At 46.1% G+C, this 16990-nt stretch overlaps 1 protein-coding gene across 3 annotated transcripts in view; it reads right to left on the minus strand.

Moving 5' to 3' along the window:
* Window positions 1–1053: 1053 nt before the first annotated feature.
* Window positions 1054–16990, minus strand: part of EMC3 (ER membrane protein complex subunit 3) — a 22216-nt gene continuing 6279 nt past the window's right edge. For 2 of the 3 annotated variants that reach the window (XM_006028259.3, XM_006028257.3), the window contains exons 5-9: window positions 13560–13664; window positions 7521–7602; window positions 7259–7338; window positions 5220–5302; window positions 1054–1293 (exon numbers count right to left, since the gene is read on the minus strand). In XM_006028259.3, the coding sequence (XP_006028321.1) occupies window positions 1165–1293; window positions 5220–5302; window positions 7259–7338; window positions 7521–7602; window positions 13560–13664 (479 nt within the window). In that variant the 3' untranslated portion in view covers window positions 1054–1164. The remainder of the gene's footprint in view (window positions 1294–5219; window positions 5303–7258; window positions 7339–7520; window positions 7603–13559; window positions 13665–16990) is intronic. The other variant, XM_025209660.1, reaches the window with a different exon arrangement.

A 16990-nucleotide genomic window follows, 5' to 3' on the forward strand; every position in this document is an offset into this window, starting at 1 on the left:
CCTGTCTGGGGTCTTGTGAACCCAGCATTCATTCCTGCCTGTGGCAGGGGGTCAGGCTAGATGATCCGTTCAGGTCCCTCCTGACCCTAGCTACTATGAAACTATGCTATGAAACTATGAAACCAGGAGATCAAGCAAAAAGCAGAAACACAGAGTGCAAGATGGAGGGCACAATGAAGCACTCTCATATCAGAGTAAGCCTTGTTACCCAGACACTTCCTGTTCCAGCTCGTGGAATTGGAGGATCAGCTGACACCAAGTGACCACTCTGGTGCCAATGAATGGGTAGAGAGCTTGCCTTCCTTTCCCCTCCCCTCCAGAAGCACCAGGAAAAGGAAGATTCCTTTGTAGCTGTATGTATCCTAGGTGATTGGGTGACTGCAGGCAAGCACCCTTCAAACCCTGGTTTCTTCCTCTCTGCCCCAGGGATTCCTTCTCTTGCCTTACAAGGAACAATAATTCTGACAGCTGTTGCTATTCTTTTAAAAGTATTCTTTCAAGTATATAACTTTCTTTTCCTCTGACAAAACAATTTCATGGTTAAAACAGGAAAAGACAATAAACATAAAAGAGGAAAAGGAAAAAGCGTCAAACCTTCAAGAAACGGAATCCTGAGGCTGATTCTGAAGATGATTTATCTAATTCTTTGGTACATCAGTTTTGAATGTCCAACTTTGTTATTCTGACCTAATTTTATTCTGTAAAGGCTGGTTTAGTAATACAAGTCAACTGGATGATGTTTTAAATGGGTAAAGATAGATTATCTAATACACTACTTGATTTGCTAAAATCCAATAAATTGGTCTTTATCTCCAAGATTATTTGCATATGCTAGCTGTGGAAGCTGTTTGCCAATAAGTCCGTCCCCCCCGATCAAAACTGAAAGATGTATGTCTTCTAAAATGTTAAATAATACCCTCTCCTTAATAACTGAAAGCCTATATTAATTTCCTTTGGCTCAAATATACCAATACAGGTAGGAAAAAATAATCTTTTCCAAGCCCTGGAATAATAAATAATAAATTCCAATAAATAATTCTTTAAAAACTGATGTTCTGAGCATGGCCTTTTTTTATTCTGAGCATCACTAAAATACATCATACATTTTTATAACAACAGTTTTCTTTTAAAATTCCAAGCATACACTCAAATTCAATCCAGCTTTCAAAAGATGGAGGTCTGCAACTCTTCCTTAAACATGCCTTCAAAGTGAAGATCTTTTGCCATGAGCTCTTCTTCTATATCCTCTAATGCCCATTGATGATCAGTTAATTCTAAAGCTTCCCACTCTGTCTACAATGAGAGCAAAGAGAGGAGTAGAGAAACAGGACCAAGTATTAAAATTTTTCCCTTGTGTACATTCTTTGCAAAGGTGGTACAATGTAATTTTTTATATAAGCAAATGAAGAATTGTGGGGTGTGCACAGTTTTAAAGTCTAGCTGGCATGTCTTTCACAGAGCAAATATTTCTTCAAATAACTGACAGGAAGTCTCCTGCCAGAGAAAAACATATTTGGATAGCTGGCCAATTAAAATATCTTACACATTGAAAAATGATTTGTTCTTCTGTCTATAAAGCTCTATATTAACCTTACTCTAATGCAGGTATGTCTAAAATACCATACTGCTTGGGTTTACGTTTTGTGGGGGTGGAACTGGTGCAGGGATGGGCAAAATACTCTCATCTGGCCCATGGCACCCACCAATGAATCGAACCCCACCCAGCCCTTCTAACTGCAAGGGTGGAAGTAGGCGCCCACTTGTACACACACTCCCCAAACATACCCTACTGCGCCTTGTTCCCACCCTCGTAGGTGGCAAGGCTCAGGCCTAGCCAGCAGGCAGTTTCCAGGTGGGGCTGCTGCAGCCCCCAGAGACCTGCTCTGCTTCCCTGGTCTCCTGCTGGCTCTGGGCAGCAGGTAGGGAAGCAGCAGGGCGCAGAGCTGGCGCTGGGCAGGAGCAAGGAGCTGGGGACTGGTGGCAGCACAGAGCCTGTGCCCAGCGGGGTGGTGGCAGCATGCAGCTTGGGTAGGTAGCGTGTGGGTGGGAGGGAGGGTCGAGGGTAAGGGGACCCTCCACACTCCCCCCATGCCTAAGCAGTAGCAGGCGGGGCACTCAGGTTGCAGGTGCTCAGTGGGATACGGCTCTGGCCAGTGCTGCACATCGCAGCGAGGGAAATAGCTTCCACTGGGCTGTATGTATCACCGGTGCCCCCTGCCATGCATGTGTAGCCCCTGCACTTGCTGGGCACAGGAGGGAAGCCCTGCAGGCTGGAGCTGGTTGTCTTCCCCACCCACCAGGAGAAGGTGCCTGGGGCTTCCCTCCTGCACTATGCAGTCCTGACAGGGAAGGCAGCTGGCTACAGCACCTGAGGCTTCCCTGCTGTGCCCAGTGAGTGCAGGGGCTGAATGTGAGTGGTAGGGAATGCTGGTGATACAGATGGCTGGTGGAAGCTGCGCCCCGTACTGCGATGTGCAGTGCTGGCCAGAGCCACGCTTTGCCAGGCGCCTGAGTGCGCTGCCTGCTGCTGCATCATGGGGGGAGTGTGGGGGGGTGTCCCCCACACTCCCTCACACTCTGCCCCCCACAACCCCCCACATATGCATGACCCAACATAACTTATGCCCTCCCACCCACACCCCACCATACACACACACACCCATACACCCCTCCCACCCCCCATACACATACCCACCATACACACACACACCCACATACCTACCTACAAGATGAAGAATTTGTTTTTGACTTATTATGCAGTCACTTCTATGTACAATACGCAAACACAAATCATGGCAAAAATATTTTTCGTAATAAAATTAAAATATGTTATAGGAGGTGTTTGACTTTTAGTGTATGATTTGTTTTTTTCCTGGTTCTAAGATGGCAACCCTTCTCCCAAAGGGAGTATTTTCCAGGAGCAAGGGGGTAGCAAAGATCAGGGGTAGGGGTGGGACTTCTGGTCCTCAGATGGTGACAAGGGGGTGGTGCAACTGTCAAGGGGCAGAGCTACTCATGCGGCCCTTGACACCTCACCAAAACTCATTAAGTGGCCCTCCACCCAAAATAATTCCCTGCCCCTGAACTAGTGCCTCTCCATAATTTGGGTAATTAATTTGAGATACATCTATTAAGTAGAGAAGAATAGCTGAATCTCTGAGAATTTTACAGGGATACTGACAGAATTGATGAAGATACACAACCTCTACAAGAAATGAGGCACCTAACAAGGTTTCACTGGGCTATGGACCTTATAAAGGCTGTAGGGTCAGGGTTGAATCTCCTATATGCCATCTGAGGTCAGCAATACTCAGGCTGCAGTTAGAGTATCTAACAGAGTTTCTACTCAAACTTCCATATACATGTTGTGGCAGAGCACAGGTTGTGCCTGCCACTTTAAGGGGCCTGAGCAGGCGGTAAGGAGCTTGCAGGTAGGAGAAGATCCACTCAGGCAGTCACATGTTAGGCAGGTGGCCACCTGATTGGCAGAAAGGCTGGGAGCCTGGGTATAAGGCTAGGCCCCAAGAGCAGAGCTGGCAGTTGCTGCAGGGGGGTGAAGGGAAAACATCACCCAGCTGGAGATCTGCTGCTTCCAGAACAGCTTGGAGGTTGAGGATAGGAACTATGGAGATGGAGGAGGTTCCTGGTCCTGTGGCATGACCTAAAACTATACCCTCCTGGGAAGGATGGTGATAGGGCTGCTTGTGGTGGGGCAGTCCTCAGGAAATGCCACACCTGTGCTTCTCCCATGAGAAGTCAGGATGGGGCACTGGAAAGCCTTAGCCCCCACTGTGTTGCAGGAGACCCTACGGAGGGAAAAGGCTAGGGGAGCACACCCTGACAGAAAAGCACAGGGCCAGGGCCCACTGAGTGGGGCCTGAGGCCCAAGAGACATTAGGCCCAGCAGCCCAGTGAAGGGGAGGGTAGCTGTGTATTGCACTGAGGAAGCTGGGTGTTGAGGCTCTAGTGATTTGGGGCCATCTGTGAGGCATGGGACACGGTATAAGGGAAGGTTTGGAGCTGTGTATTCGCCCTTGGCATAAGGGCAATAAAATGGGCAGCCTCCTGCCTGGGAACAACTTAAGTTATATCAAAGGTGTGGCAGACGGGGCAGGTGGGTGGACTGCCCTAGACAGGTGGGAGGGCCAATGTTCGGACTGGCCTCAAGATGGCCCACTTGTTACACATGTCCACTCCAGCAGATCAATTTAACCTAAATGAACTTCCGGCAGGACCCCCTGTTACTTCTCCTATCCTAAGTCGCTAGGAAGGTATTTGCTGAGTACGCTTACTGAGATGCATCTAGAATTCCAGATAGTCCTAGTCTAGACTCAAATAACTTTACTGGATTTGAATTTAGGCCTTGACAAACTCTAAACTTTATGCTTTCTGTCCTTGACTGCAACCTTTGCAGTGCATTCTCTGATAGGCACATGAGGAAACTCTAAGCTTCCATAACTTATTTTCCCCTCACACTTTGGTGGTTCTTCATAAAGATTAAGTTTTGCTTTGGCCGTAGCACTTACTGAAAAGGGGCTGATTTTTGGCTCTATCAGACACTTGGGCTTGTGTTCAGTTTTACCTAGACCCAAACATCTTCTGGGGAGCCATCCAGCCTATTTGTTAAACTTGGAAGACAGCCCAAAGGTGGAGGAAATCAATGTAGAACTTATTCAAATTAATCATTCTTTGTATGCAAATTGGTCTATTAATAACCACACTAACCTCAGAACATCCTAAGCCCATTCTAGTAGACTTAAGGCAACTGAGTAGTTGGCACCATGCCCTGAAGCCATATGCCACCTTGAATTTCTGGAGTGGGTGCTTAGAGCTGATTATCCAGCCTTACTCTTTCTGAATGCCAGGATTAGTCAGATGTCTATTTTAGAAAACAGCAATATGCTACATCAATAATCTTTTTATGTTTCTGCTCATTTAAATCTCCAAAACCAGTGAAAAATGAGAGAACTATTCTATATGGGAATGCACTATTTACCTATAATAGAGGTTCTTAGGTATACTGGTATCAGACCCTTGTTTGCTCCCCTGTTTACCTTTTTTACTTCTGCAGAGGACCCATAATAAGGCAGAAAGGATTGTGTGAGGTACACCATAATAAGGCAGAAGGGATTGTGTGAGGTACACCATAATAAGGCAGAAGGGATTGTATGAGGTACACAATCTTGTAATGAGAGAGAAAAATGCAGGAAATACTGTACCTTAAATGCTTTGTTAGTGTCTGCAGGCATAGCCATTGCTGCCCCTGTCATCTGTTCCTGCATCACCCTAGATTGGTCTGCAGCTGTAAGAGACAAAAGAGTATACAACAGTTACTTATTCTAAGTAGATAGAGAGCTCTTGAAAATATACTAGCATTGTAATTCTGGTCCTCATCAATATCGACCCTGCAGCATGATTTCTAAACAGTTACGTATCTTCATGAGATGGAATGAAAAAGATAAGTTCTGACCTGTTAACTTCTTCCTTTCTGCTGGGCACCAAGACAGATTTATGAAACTTTGGAGTACTCTCCACATACAGACTAGACAGAACTGGCAATCAGCTAATGGTCTAGTATTTCTGGTTTTCTAACAAGCTCTGCCATCTTCAGCTAACAACTTCCAGAGCTGAGGTCACTCAAACCTCAGTCTGGATGAATACATTTAACTTCTTCAATGAATATTTTACTAGACCAAAGGACACAATTAGGCAATTCCCCCAAATGAATAATGCTCCACAGAAATTATTAACGGCCACAATCTATGAAGGAAAATAAAACTTGGATTGAACAAATGAAATGCTAAGAGATAAAATGAGGGCAGGCAGAAATCTGTACTAGAAGTGGAAGAAACCTGTGGTGACTTTTAGGACTTTCTGTGACAGTACTCTGGAGATGATGCAAGTTTGGAGGCCTTTACTGTCATGAAAGGGATTATTAAAGAAATAGTTTTGCTTCCCCATTTTCATAGTGGATCTTCAGAAAGAAAAAACTGGTTTTGTGAATAAGAACTTTTTAGCATCAGACTTTTCCAAAAAGCATTATCTTTGCCCTGCAGGGGCTGAGAGGAGATGACTATGTGCTACACTTGCCCCTTCCATGGCCAACAGGGTGAAATTAAATCCTGACAAATGCGAAGTGCTACACCCCAGGAAAAATAATCAAAAACACAAGTACAAAATGAATGACAATTGGCCGGATAGCAGCAGTATGAATAAGTATTTAAGCATCTTGGTAAATCACAGACTCGGTATGAATCTGAAGTGTGATGCAACTGCATAGAAGGCCAATGCAGTTTTGAGATGCATCAATAGGAGCATTAGGTGCAAGACATGGGAGGTGATAGTGCCTTTCTACTTGGCACTGGTTAGGCCTCATCTAGAATACTGTGCACAGTTTTGGACTCGGGAGTTTAAAAAGGATGCGGAGAAGTTAGAGAGGGTCCAGAGGTGGGCAACAAAAAATGATAAAAGGCTTGAAAGATAAGTTCTATGAGAAAAGGTTATGGAAAAGGTGATTAAAGTAGGACTGGAGAGCAGTTTTCAAATATATGAAGGGCTGTGATAAAGAAGGAAAATGCTTTTTCTGTCTCGCTGCACAGAGCAGAATGTGAATGGATGGCTTAAAGCTGCAAGGAAGTAGGTTTAAATCAGACATCAGGAAAAACGTCACTGGTAGAACAGTGTGGAATCTCCATCACTGGAGATGTTCAAGAAGAGGTTGGATAAGCATTGATTGGTCAGGGATGATCTAGGAGAGAATACTCTACAGGGCAACAGCTGGACTGTTGGGAGATAACAAGAGCTCTGCTATCTAAAGCAGATGGATATTAGATAGGACCACTCTTAGCAGCTGGTGAATGAAGCAGAGGTTCACAATGGGCTTACTTATGTCCTGACTGCTGTTGTTCCCCTAGCTTAATTTGTGGCTGGTTACGGCGTTTCTTTTTTGTGTTTTTGGGCAATACCTTGTAGTTGTGCAACAGCATTGATTGTATAATTTTAGGAACAGTGTCAGGGCAGGACATGGGCAGCAAGTGACTAGGGAATGGGAAGTGGAAGAAACCTGTATGCTGATAGGAGTGGCTTCAGCCCTGTAGACAAGAGATTAATAACAGTGCATTTATGAATAATCCTATCGAAATACAAGGCTTTGACTGGAGGAGTCATGTCATTTCTTACCCTTTCATGAATCTAATATTAACTTAAGAAATTCTCCCAACACAAACTAATTAATGTAATAGAAATAATAGTAACTTACCATTGTCTTGGCCCAAGATGAGAGTGTAAATGCTTCGAAGTCCAAATACATTTAGGAAGTACCAGGAAGCAGAACTTACCCTGACAAAATAAAACAAGCATTTTAGACTTCAGTTTAACAAGTGCCTGTATGCAGGACATCCGTTTTGACTTAAATTCTGAAATTCTCAAACAGGCAATTCCAGAGTCAATAAGTCATCACAAGATTTTAATAGAACATTCCATTTCCTTACTTACACTTGCCACACTAAACAAGCTCTTACCAGGATGCATCCAGGGTGAGCAGCTCAATCCCCTGCTGAAGCATAGGTTTAAAGCGCAGTGTCAGAGGAAATGGGACTTTTGCTGCAATAAAGGCAAAAATAATTTTACAAACAATGCAAACAACTAAGACTTAGTGGGAAAGCTCGCATGGCGGGAGCACTGCCATGAATGGGTACATATTGTTTAGGAAGGACAGGCAGGGGAGAAGAAGGGAAGGAGTTGCACTGCATGTAAAAGAGCTGTATGATTGCTCAGAGCTCCAGTATGAAACTGGAGGGAGGCCTGTTGAAAGTTTCTGGGTTAAGGTTAGAGGAGACAGCAACAAGGGCGATGTCATGGTGGGTGCATGCTATAAACCATCAGACTAGGAGGATGAGGCAGATGAGGCTTTCTTCAGACAACTAGTGGAAGTTTCCAGATCACAGGTTCTGGTTCTCATGGGGGACTTCAATCACCCTGATATCTGCTGGGAGGACAATACAGCCGTGCACAGGCAATCCAGGACATTTCTGAAGAGCACTGGGGACAACCGCCTGTTGCAAGTGTTGGAGAGACCAAATAGAGGCCGTGCTCTTCTTGAACTACTGCTCTCATACAGAGAAGAATTGGTTGGGGATGTAGAAGTGGATGGGCACTAGTGACCACGCAATAATCGAGTTCAGGATTCTGACAAAAGAAAGGAAGAAGAGCAGCAGAGTATGGACCCTGGACTTCGCAAAAGCAGACTTTGACTCCTTCAGGGAACTGATGGGTAAGAATCTCTGGGAGGGCAGTCTGAGGAGGAAAGGAGTCCAGGAGAGCTGGTTTTATTTTAAAGAAGCCTTACTGAGGGCACAGGAATAAACCATCCTCATGTGCAGGAAGAATGGCAAATGTGGCAAGCAGTCAACTTGGCTTAGCAGAGAACTCTTCAGTGAACTTAAACACAAAAATGAAGCTTCCAAGAAGTGGAATCTTGGACAAACAAATAAGGAGGAGTATAAGAATATTACTTTGGCATGGAGAAATGAAATCAGGAAGGCTAAAGTTCAACTGGAGTTGCAGCTAGCAAGGAATGTGAAGGGTAACAAGAAGCATTTCTACAAGTATCTTAGCAACAAAACGAAGGTCAGGGAAAGTATGTGTCCCTTACTGAATGGGGTATGCAACCTAGTCACAGATGAGGAGGACGAGGCTGAAGTTCTCAATGCCTTTTGTACCTTGGTCTTCACAGGCAAGGTCAGCTCTCAAACTACTACACTGGGCAGCACAGTTTGGGGAGAAGGTGAGCAGCCCTCAGTGGTGAAAGAACAGATTAAGGACTATTTAGAAAAGTTGGATATATACAAGTCCATGGGGACAGACGGGATGCAACCAAAGGTGCTGAGGGAACTGGCTGATGTAACTGCAGAGCTGCTGGCTGCTATCTTCCATAACTCATGGCGATCAGGGGAGGTCCTGGATGATTGGAAAAGGGCAAATATAGTGCCCATCTTTAAGAAAGAAGAAGGATCCAGGGAACTATAGACCAGTCAGCCTTACTTCAGGCCGCAGAAAAATCATGGAGCAGACCCTCAAGGAATTCATGTCTAAGCACTTCGAGGAGAAGAAGGTGATTAGGAACAGTCAGCATGGATTCACCAAGGGCAAGTCATACCTGATTAACCTGATTGCCTTCTATGATGAGATAACTGGCTCTGTGGATGTGGGGAAAGCAGTGGACGTTATGTAGCTTGACTTCAGCAAGGATTCTGATTTGGTTTCCCACAGCATTCTCCTGCAAGCAAGCTTAGGAAGTCTGGGTTGGACTGGATGGTCAGGTGGATAGAAAGCTGGCTGGATTGCTGACTCAACAGGTAGTAATGAGTGGCTCAATGTCTAGTTGGCAGCCAGTATCAAGTGGAGTGACCCCAGGGGTGGTAGATCCTGGTTGGTTTTGGTCAATATCTTCATTAATGATTTGGAAGATGGGCTGGATTGCACCCTCCGTAAGATCGCTGGGGGACGGGAAAACACTGACTGAAGCATGCCCAGGGACTGGTACACAAAAAAGTTCTAATGTTGGGGACACTAGGATAACCACTCTTGCAAGTGCTGAGGGAACGGTGCTCCCTCAGTGTGACAGGAAATCAAGGGTCTCAATTGGAGGACTCAGGTGCCTGTACACTGATGCCAGAAGCATGGGGAACAAGCAGGAGGAGCTAGCCCTCCTACTCTCCAGTGGGCATTACGATCTAGTAGGGATCACAGAGACCTGGTGGTATACCACACATGACTGGAACATGGCCACAGAGGGCTACACAGTGCACAGAAGGGATCGAGTAGGGAAGAAAGGTGGAGGTGTAGCTCTCTATGTGAGGGAGCAGTACACCTCCTTGGAGGCTGACACTGGCTCCAAAGAGTGGCTTAAACCCCTCTGGGTCAAACTACGGTGTGGTGAGAGAGACCTAATTGTAGGATACTACAGACTACCAAACACGGGGGAGGAGCTGGGCAGAGGCTGTGCGTACACGGGACACGGTTGTCATTGTTGGAACTGGATTTAGGACCCAGCCCTTATATCCTTGTTCCAGGGAAGCACAACCCTCAGACCAACCACAACCTTTCCATTCGATAACAAGCAAATTTATCGATACGGAGTGATAGCAGAAGAGCAACAATACAAACAATCTAGCAATTCTATATCTACCAACCCTAGAGCTGTCATCAGAGTCAAAGTACATCTGGTCAGGATACAGGCTCCACTCTGAGGCTCTCTCTCTTAGGTGTCAGCAGTCTGGAGGTAGGATGCCGAGGCCCATAGCCCCCCTCCAGTGGGGTGCATGAGATGGGCTGCTGGTATGCCCTCGGTCCATGGTGGCCTTGGGGACCCTTCCTGGGGGATGAGGACCCCCTTCAAGGAAGAGGAGGGACAGCAAGGAGGGAAAGGGAGGGACCAGGAGGGAGAGAGAAAAAGATCTGATGAAGGGTCTGCAGGGCCCTATAAGACCAAATGATTTGGCAGTCCAGAGAAGGGGCACAGAGAAAAGACCACTGTTAAAGCTGCCAGAGCTGGAAGCCTGTGTTCTCAACTGGCCCGAGGAGGGGCCAGGAAGCCCGGAAGTGAGAGACTGTGCACATGAGGAGCAAAGAAGACCAGAGCAGGAGAGTGGAGTTTGGTCCTGGGTATAACCTGAAACTGCCACCCTCCTGGGTATGGTTAGTGGGGTGGAGCTACCTGTAGCAGGGTAGGCTCTGCAAAATGCCACATTAACCACCGTGGGGAAAGGGCTGGGGCGAGTACAGGGCACCTTAAAACTCCAGCTCACTTTGAAAGGAGAGCACTGCTGTAAAAGCAGCCTCTGCAAGGTACAAGGATGGGAAATTTTTGGATGAGCGCCAGCATGGCTATAGGACAAGGAAAGCCAGCCACAGTGTACCAGCTGAGAGTAAGGTAACCAAGACAGGTGAGCCCCTCCCTTTTTGTCTTTGTGTTTTGCAGGATGGAACCACCACTGAAGCATCATGAAGTCTGCTGGGTACAGAGAGGAATCAAACTTGAGTGTGTTATGTGATTGTGTTTTGTTGTGTTTGTAAAATGCTATTACTATAAGTGATTGTGATATCAACTGTGCTGGACTATAAAATGTAAAGTAAAGCTTCTTAATAGGCTATGAAATACCTGCAGAGTGGCTACAAGAAATGGTGCGTCATGCAGAGCATCACCTCCAAGGCCCCACAGCCATGCCAAAGGTCGAGAAGGCTGGATTGATTGATTGTTTAATTGTCATCATTTCTGGGTTTTTTTCTTTTCTTTTCTTCTTTTTTGTTTTGTTTGTGCTAGATATGCATTTTAGCTTGTATAGTAGAAGTAGTAATGTAACATGGGAACACAGTGTAAAATTATGCGATCGGATCCTGAGGAAGACCAAAACCGGTCCTTCATGTGCAAACATCATGCCTGGTTTCCATGGCCAATTGGGAAAGGCCTAACCCTTGGCATTTTTCTAGCCTTTTACAGAATGGAGGGGCACTGGTAGTGCTACAATGACACCAAGCATGCAGTTAAGACAACAAGAAAGCATTGCCCAGTGTACAGGAGGATTGCCAAGGACATGTCTGATCTCCAGAGATTCTGACCGTGAGATGTTTTTCTGATCTGAATAGCCATTCTGACAATCAGATAAGACACTGACTGCACAGCGACATGCTACCTGAAATGCTGAGTAAAAGGTTTGGTAGGCATCTCAGGCCATACATTCCCCAGTCCCAGTATGGGAGGCTTATTTAAACCTAATTGGCTAAAACTTAGTTGCTGGGCTAGGGAATGCTGAGGCAAGACACCGAGTTAGAGGGGGTATGGGCAACATTTAAGCAATGGTTAAGGGTTCATCACAGCGTTCAGCCCATTGGAGCCCCTGACCACAAATGCCATCATACTTTTCCCCGGGATGACTGGTGGAGGTCTTCCCCACAAATGTCATAAACATTCCAGGTGATGCCAATAAGCTCCAGTATGTTGTGAAGGTGTCGAGCCTTCAAGGAGGGGATATGTTGGCTTTGAAACAGTATTTAAAGGTCGTGTTTGGGAACTAGCTTATAGGTATAGGCATATACATTATAAGGGGTCAAGATGGGCAGCAGGGATTAATTGGATTTCTAGGACACTTGGGTATAACACACACAAAGCTTCTCATAGCTCTGGAAGCAGACAGGCTGTCTAGCACAACAAGGCCAACAGATGGACACAGCCTGATAACTGAAGGGGGCATCTCATGCACCGCTACCGCCTGGGGACTGGCCGGCTAAGCAGCAGTTCTGCAGAAAAGGACTTGGGTGTTACAGTGGACAATAATATGGATACAAGTCAGCAATGTCTGCAACCCTAATTTTCTATGATTCTGTGAAGTAACTTCAGGTGCTATTCAGGTGCTAAGTTCAGGTCCCCCAGAACTTCAGGTTCTGGGGGACCCTGTCAGTTTTTGTATTTCATGGTCAGATTTACTATTTTAGAAGCACCCCTCTTCCCTGTCACTGTGCAGCCAGATGGCTGTATGAGGCACACAGTGAGCCTGAGTCAAGTCATGGTGACTGCCGTATCAGCAAAATAGAATGCTATGTATGAAAATATTATGGTTATAGCTATTTGTAGGCAGACCAGTCACAAGCCATCACAGGTTGTGAGCACGAGTACGACAAAATGAAGTTGAGGAAAGGTCCTAAGTAATGTTGGTAACAAAAAAAGTGGAAAAGTACTGCAGAAGCATGAACAGAAAACAGAACTGTATATAAATGGAAAGACAAAGGATGAAGACACCGGCCAGACTTGTGGCCAAGATGACAACTTGCTGTGCATGAATCCCAGAGCATCCTTGGAGCCTGATCAACTCTCAGGGCCTGCTCTGACATCAAGGCTATGTAAGTGTGATTTATTTTGTTTTTTTTAAACTGTATTGTTTACTTACATATGCGATAAAGTCAATATCCTGACCAGACTAAGTGTTTGTGGCTGTATCAAGAATCTCCCTTTGCCCACTACCTAAAACAAAACTTTAGGCAACAACTGTATGTATGGAAAATCCTGCAGAGTGCAATATATGCCTAGCACTTTATGCTGTGCAAAGGAATGTCAACCTAGTGACATCTGCACAATGAAACATAATAATGTAATGTCACAGGACTAACACTGTAAAACTGTGTCAGCACATCACTCAAAGTTTGTTTATACTTTGCACCAGCTCTGAAATGAAGACATAGGTCTCCAGCAATTTGAGATGAATATCCTGCTCCATGTCCTCTCCATCTTCCCCCGCATCTTTGTGACGGGACAACTGGTCCTGGGAAGGGGAACTTGGAGAGATTTCTCAGGTTGGACAGGGTGGTACTTATTGTGACAAGTGTAGAGAGGCTTAATTCGCTCTCCATTTGACAAAAAGAAAAGATCTGATGGGTCTTGTCAAGACAAGTCACACACAATCCATTATTTTAGTCCACTTTTAAGCAGACGTAGCAAAGCTCTGATGTTTAATGCCTGAAGAATGTCACTGAAAGGGGGCAGGAAATACAATTTGGATGCTTACTTGTAACAAATCCTGAGAACGTCATGTTGATCCAACCACCAATGAGAATCATGGGTAGAACATTAGTTACATTCCCTTTCATCATATCTGTCAGCATGGTAGGATCTGAAAGGCAAAGATCAAACAATGCAGCAGGATAAACAATATTGACTCTATACCATTTTCACAGATGTTTTATCACATCTAGTTAAAGGAACCCAAAGTAAGAGGTCATGTAGATTCGCTGATTGAGTTAATATTTCAATTAAATGAACATACAATAATACCCCTATGGTTTTAGGATTTTCTGCTAATTAATCTCAAAGCACTTTACAAAGATGAGCCTTAGATACTGCATTAATAAACCATTATCTTTTCAACTGTGTAATCCATTTATATAGATTGCCCAGAACCAGGGGCATATAGCAAAACAAATGTCAGTCATGGATTTACCATAGTGGCAAGGGCACTGTTCCCTGTGGACTGACCCCAAACTGAACCAAGCCTATGGACCAACCCCATGTGCGGGATCTGGCCCTGGACCACATATCCAGCATATGGGGCTGCAGATGTTAAAAACCGCTGCTATAAAAGATTACTGTTGAAAGAAAACAGAGAAAAAAGGTTAAAGATAGTGGTAACTAGGCTTGGTAGAATTAAGAGGTTGTTAAAACCTGGAATTGCTACACTTGAACTAAAGTTCTTCATTTTAAATGGATTTAGGCACACTGATGCGAATCACAATGTGCATACTGATTTAATTGAGCTTAAAATGATTAGGAACAGCTCTAAGCTAAAGCAAAACAAGCCAACCTTAACTGAAATAAGTGTGGCCAAAGGAATTTAAACAATTGCATATTGGTACATAGCTTAAAAAAAGAGGGGCTTTCAAGGTTTCTGCTGAAGTTACAAAGTTGCTACAGAAAGAGACCAGGACTGTTCTACAATGGCAGGAAGTGTTTATGCATGAACCTGTGAAAATCTGTTTTGCCTATACATTTTTAATCAAACAAGTCTGCCATCCATTTGAACCTCTGCTTCTTTGAAAAGTTTTTAAGTGCATTGAGACAAATGGGGTTAGCAGAAAGCATTCAGTAGGTATCACCGCTCACACTGGGCCCAGAGATTTCTTGTCAAAAGCCTGAGCTCTTACCTAATTCTGAAAGAAGTTCCAACTGGACCAGATGAGAAAAGTAAACCAGACAGCATCATGATTTCCATACCTGTGTCCTAAGCAACTCTACCAGTTGAACCTATGCATCCTGCTAACAGCCACACATCAATTTCTATCCCCACCTTATTTGTTATCTTTTCCCATTCTAAAAGGAACCAGGCTTAGCCAGCCAAGACAGATTTAACCCTGAAACACTTTGTTTCAACAAAGGTAGTAATGATTCCAGAGCTTGATTAAAAGACTCGTAAGTTCTGCATACTGACCACAGTTTGGTTACTGAACTGCACACATTAGGGAAAATGTTGCTTCTTTATCTTCTTCTTTATCCATATTTTGGGGCATTTAACTTGCACCGTCTTAAAAAGAAATAGAACCTACTGTAAACAAAAGACTTGGAGAACCTCAGTCAAAAACTGATTCTTCTTCCCAAGCAGCACACAGGTTGTCATCCAAGTCAGGGGTGGCCAACCTGTGGAATGTGAGCCACAAGTGGCATGTGCAGCCACTGTATGTGGCTCATAAGGGCTGCATGCAGGGCTGCGAGAAAAAAGGGAAAGGAAGGACAGGGGGGAGGAGAGAAGGGGTTTGGTTTGTAAGGGTGCATTGTGGATCACTGGGTCTATGCTGCCTCAGCTAGAAGGCCAGTGAAGGCCATCGTGCCCGCTTCACCCTGCTCATCTGCTTTACAGAAAAGCTAGTTTGGCTGGAGGGACTGGGTAGAAACATCTCTGCACTGCCCAGCAGGAGTGAGGGGGAAAAGAGAGAGGGGGAGAAGAGCCCTGCACCCCCTGGCCAGAGGTAGGGAAGGAGAGGGCAGAACATTCCCATGGTCTTGCTGGAAGGGGGAGTGAGGAAGGGGGAAACAGCTCCATGACACCAAGCACAGGACATGAAACAGCAGCAGCTTGGGTCTTTCATCCACCCAGTCTTTGCCAGGTAAGACTAATCACACTCTTTAATCACACTTTTTCTTTCTGCCTACTCTTTGGCATACATCAACCCTACATGCATACCTCAGGGTGCATTGAGGTTTTGCCCTGGGCACAAAACTTGTTAGTTATGCCTCTGTCTGGGCCTAACCCAGCCTGGCAGTCCTGGTACGGAGTCTGGAGAGCCCAGTGAGACTGGCCCTGTCATTGCCCCTTGCTCCCAGAAATACAGTAGGACACCCCTCATGTAGCTCCACGTGTCTTGATAAGCCCCACAGTGAGCCAACTGTCCTGGGTGCCTGCAATTACAGCGAAACCTGGGGTTCCCGTGGGGCAGTAACACTGGGAGTCCTCAGCCCAGTTGTACCCTATTATGACAGTAGGATCCCAGTGTGGCACTGCCCCAGAGTCAGTCCTTGAGGCCATCTTATCACACTGCCCCATGGAATCATCTGAACCCCAAGGGTGCTGCCTAACTGGGCCCCAAGGATGCGAATGGGGGCAACCCCATTAAAAGCATTTCCACTGAAGGGACTGCTCAGTGAGGGGGGAGCAGAGTGCTTCAGTGGACCCAAATGCCACCTTTCAGGCACCTTCTGGCATACAGTTGCCCCAGGGTAAAAGCTCCCATCAATGTCAGGAAGTCTGAAGGTGCCACCTCAAGAGGACCTGCAGATGCCAGAGTGTTGGTCCACCTCCAGGAATGAAGGTCCCTGTAGGTACAGAGCATATGGTGCCAAAGACAGCAACCTGTCAGGATGGCAGGGCTTTGTTTGTTCTGCCCTGTGGGAAGGATAAGCCCTGAAGCTGTTAGTGCAGGGGTGGGCTGAATCTGGCCCGTGAGGCCCCTAGAAAAATTTTGAAAATTAATATTTCTCTGTCCTTGGTTCCTGTCAAAAATGACAGGAATCAAGGGCAGTAGGACCCAGGGGAAGCCCGGTGGGCTCCCACAAAAGCAGGGCCCGCCCAGCCCTGCCCCTGCAGCCAGAAGCCCCAGCGGGGGGGCTTCTGGCCTGGGACCACATGGCTTCCCCATGCCAGAACCACAGGTAAGGGGGAGCAGGTGGGGGGGCAAGGGCAGGGCTGAGCAGGGGGGGAAGAAGCAGCCATTTGCTCGGCCAGTGTCCTGTGCTGCAGCCACTTGCAGCCTGCGTGGGGCTGCCTGTGCCTGCTCTGGACAGCACCGCATGGGCTGTGAGCAGCTACAGCAGGGAGCGCGGGCCATGGGGCAGGGCTGCTTCCCCACCCCTATGCTCAGCTTTTCCCCGGGGTCTTTCCCTGCTCCTTCCTGGCGCGGAGGAAAGCATCCCTTCCCTGCCCCGTGGCTGGCACTCCCTGCCGCAGCCGCT

The sequence above is a fragment of the Alligator sinensis genome, unplaced genomic scaffold (assembly GCF_000455745.1).
Source record: "Alligator sinensis unplaced genomic scaffold, ASM45574v1 scaffold487_1, whole genome shotgun sequence".
NCBI classification, from domain to species: Eukaryota; Metazoa; Chordata; order Crocodylia; family Alligatoridae; genus Alligator; species Alligator sinensis.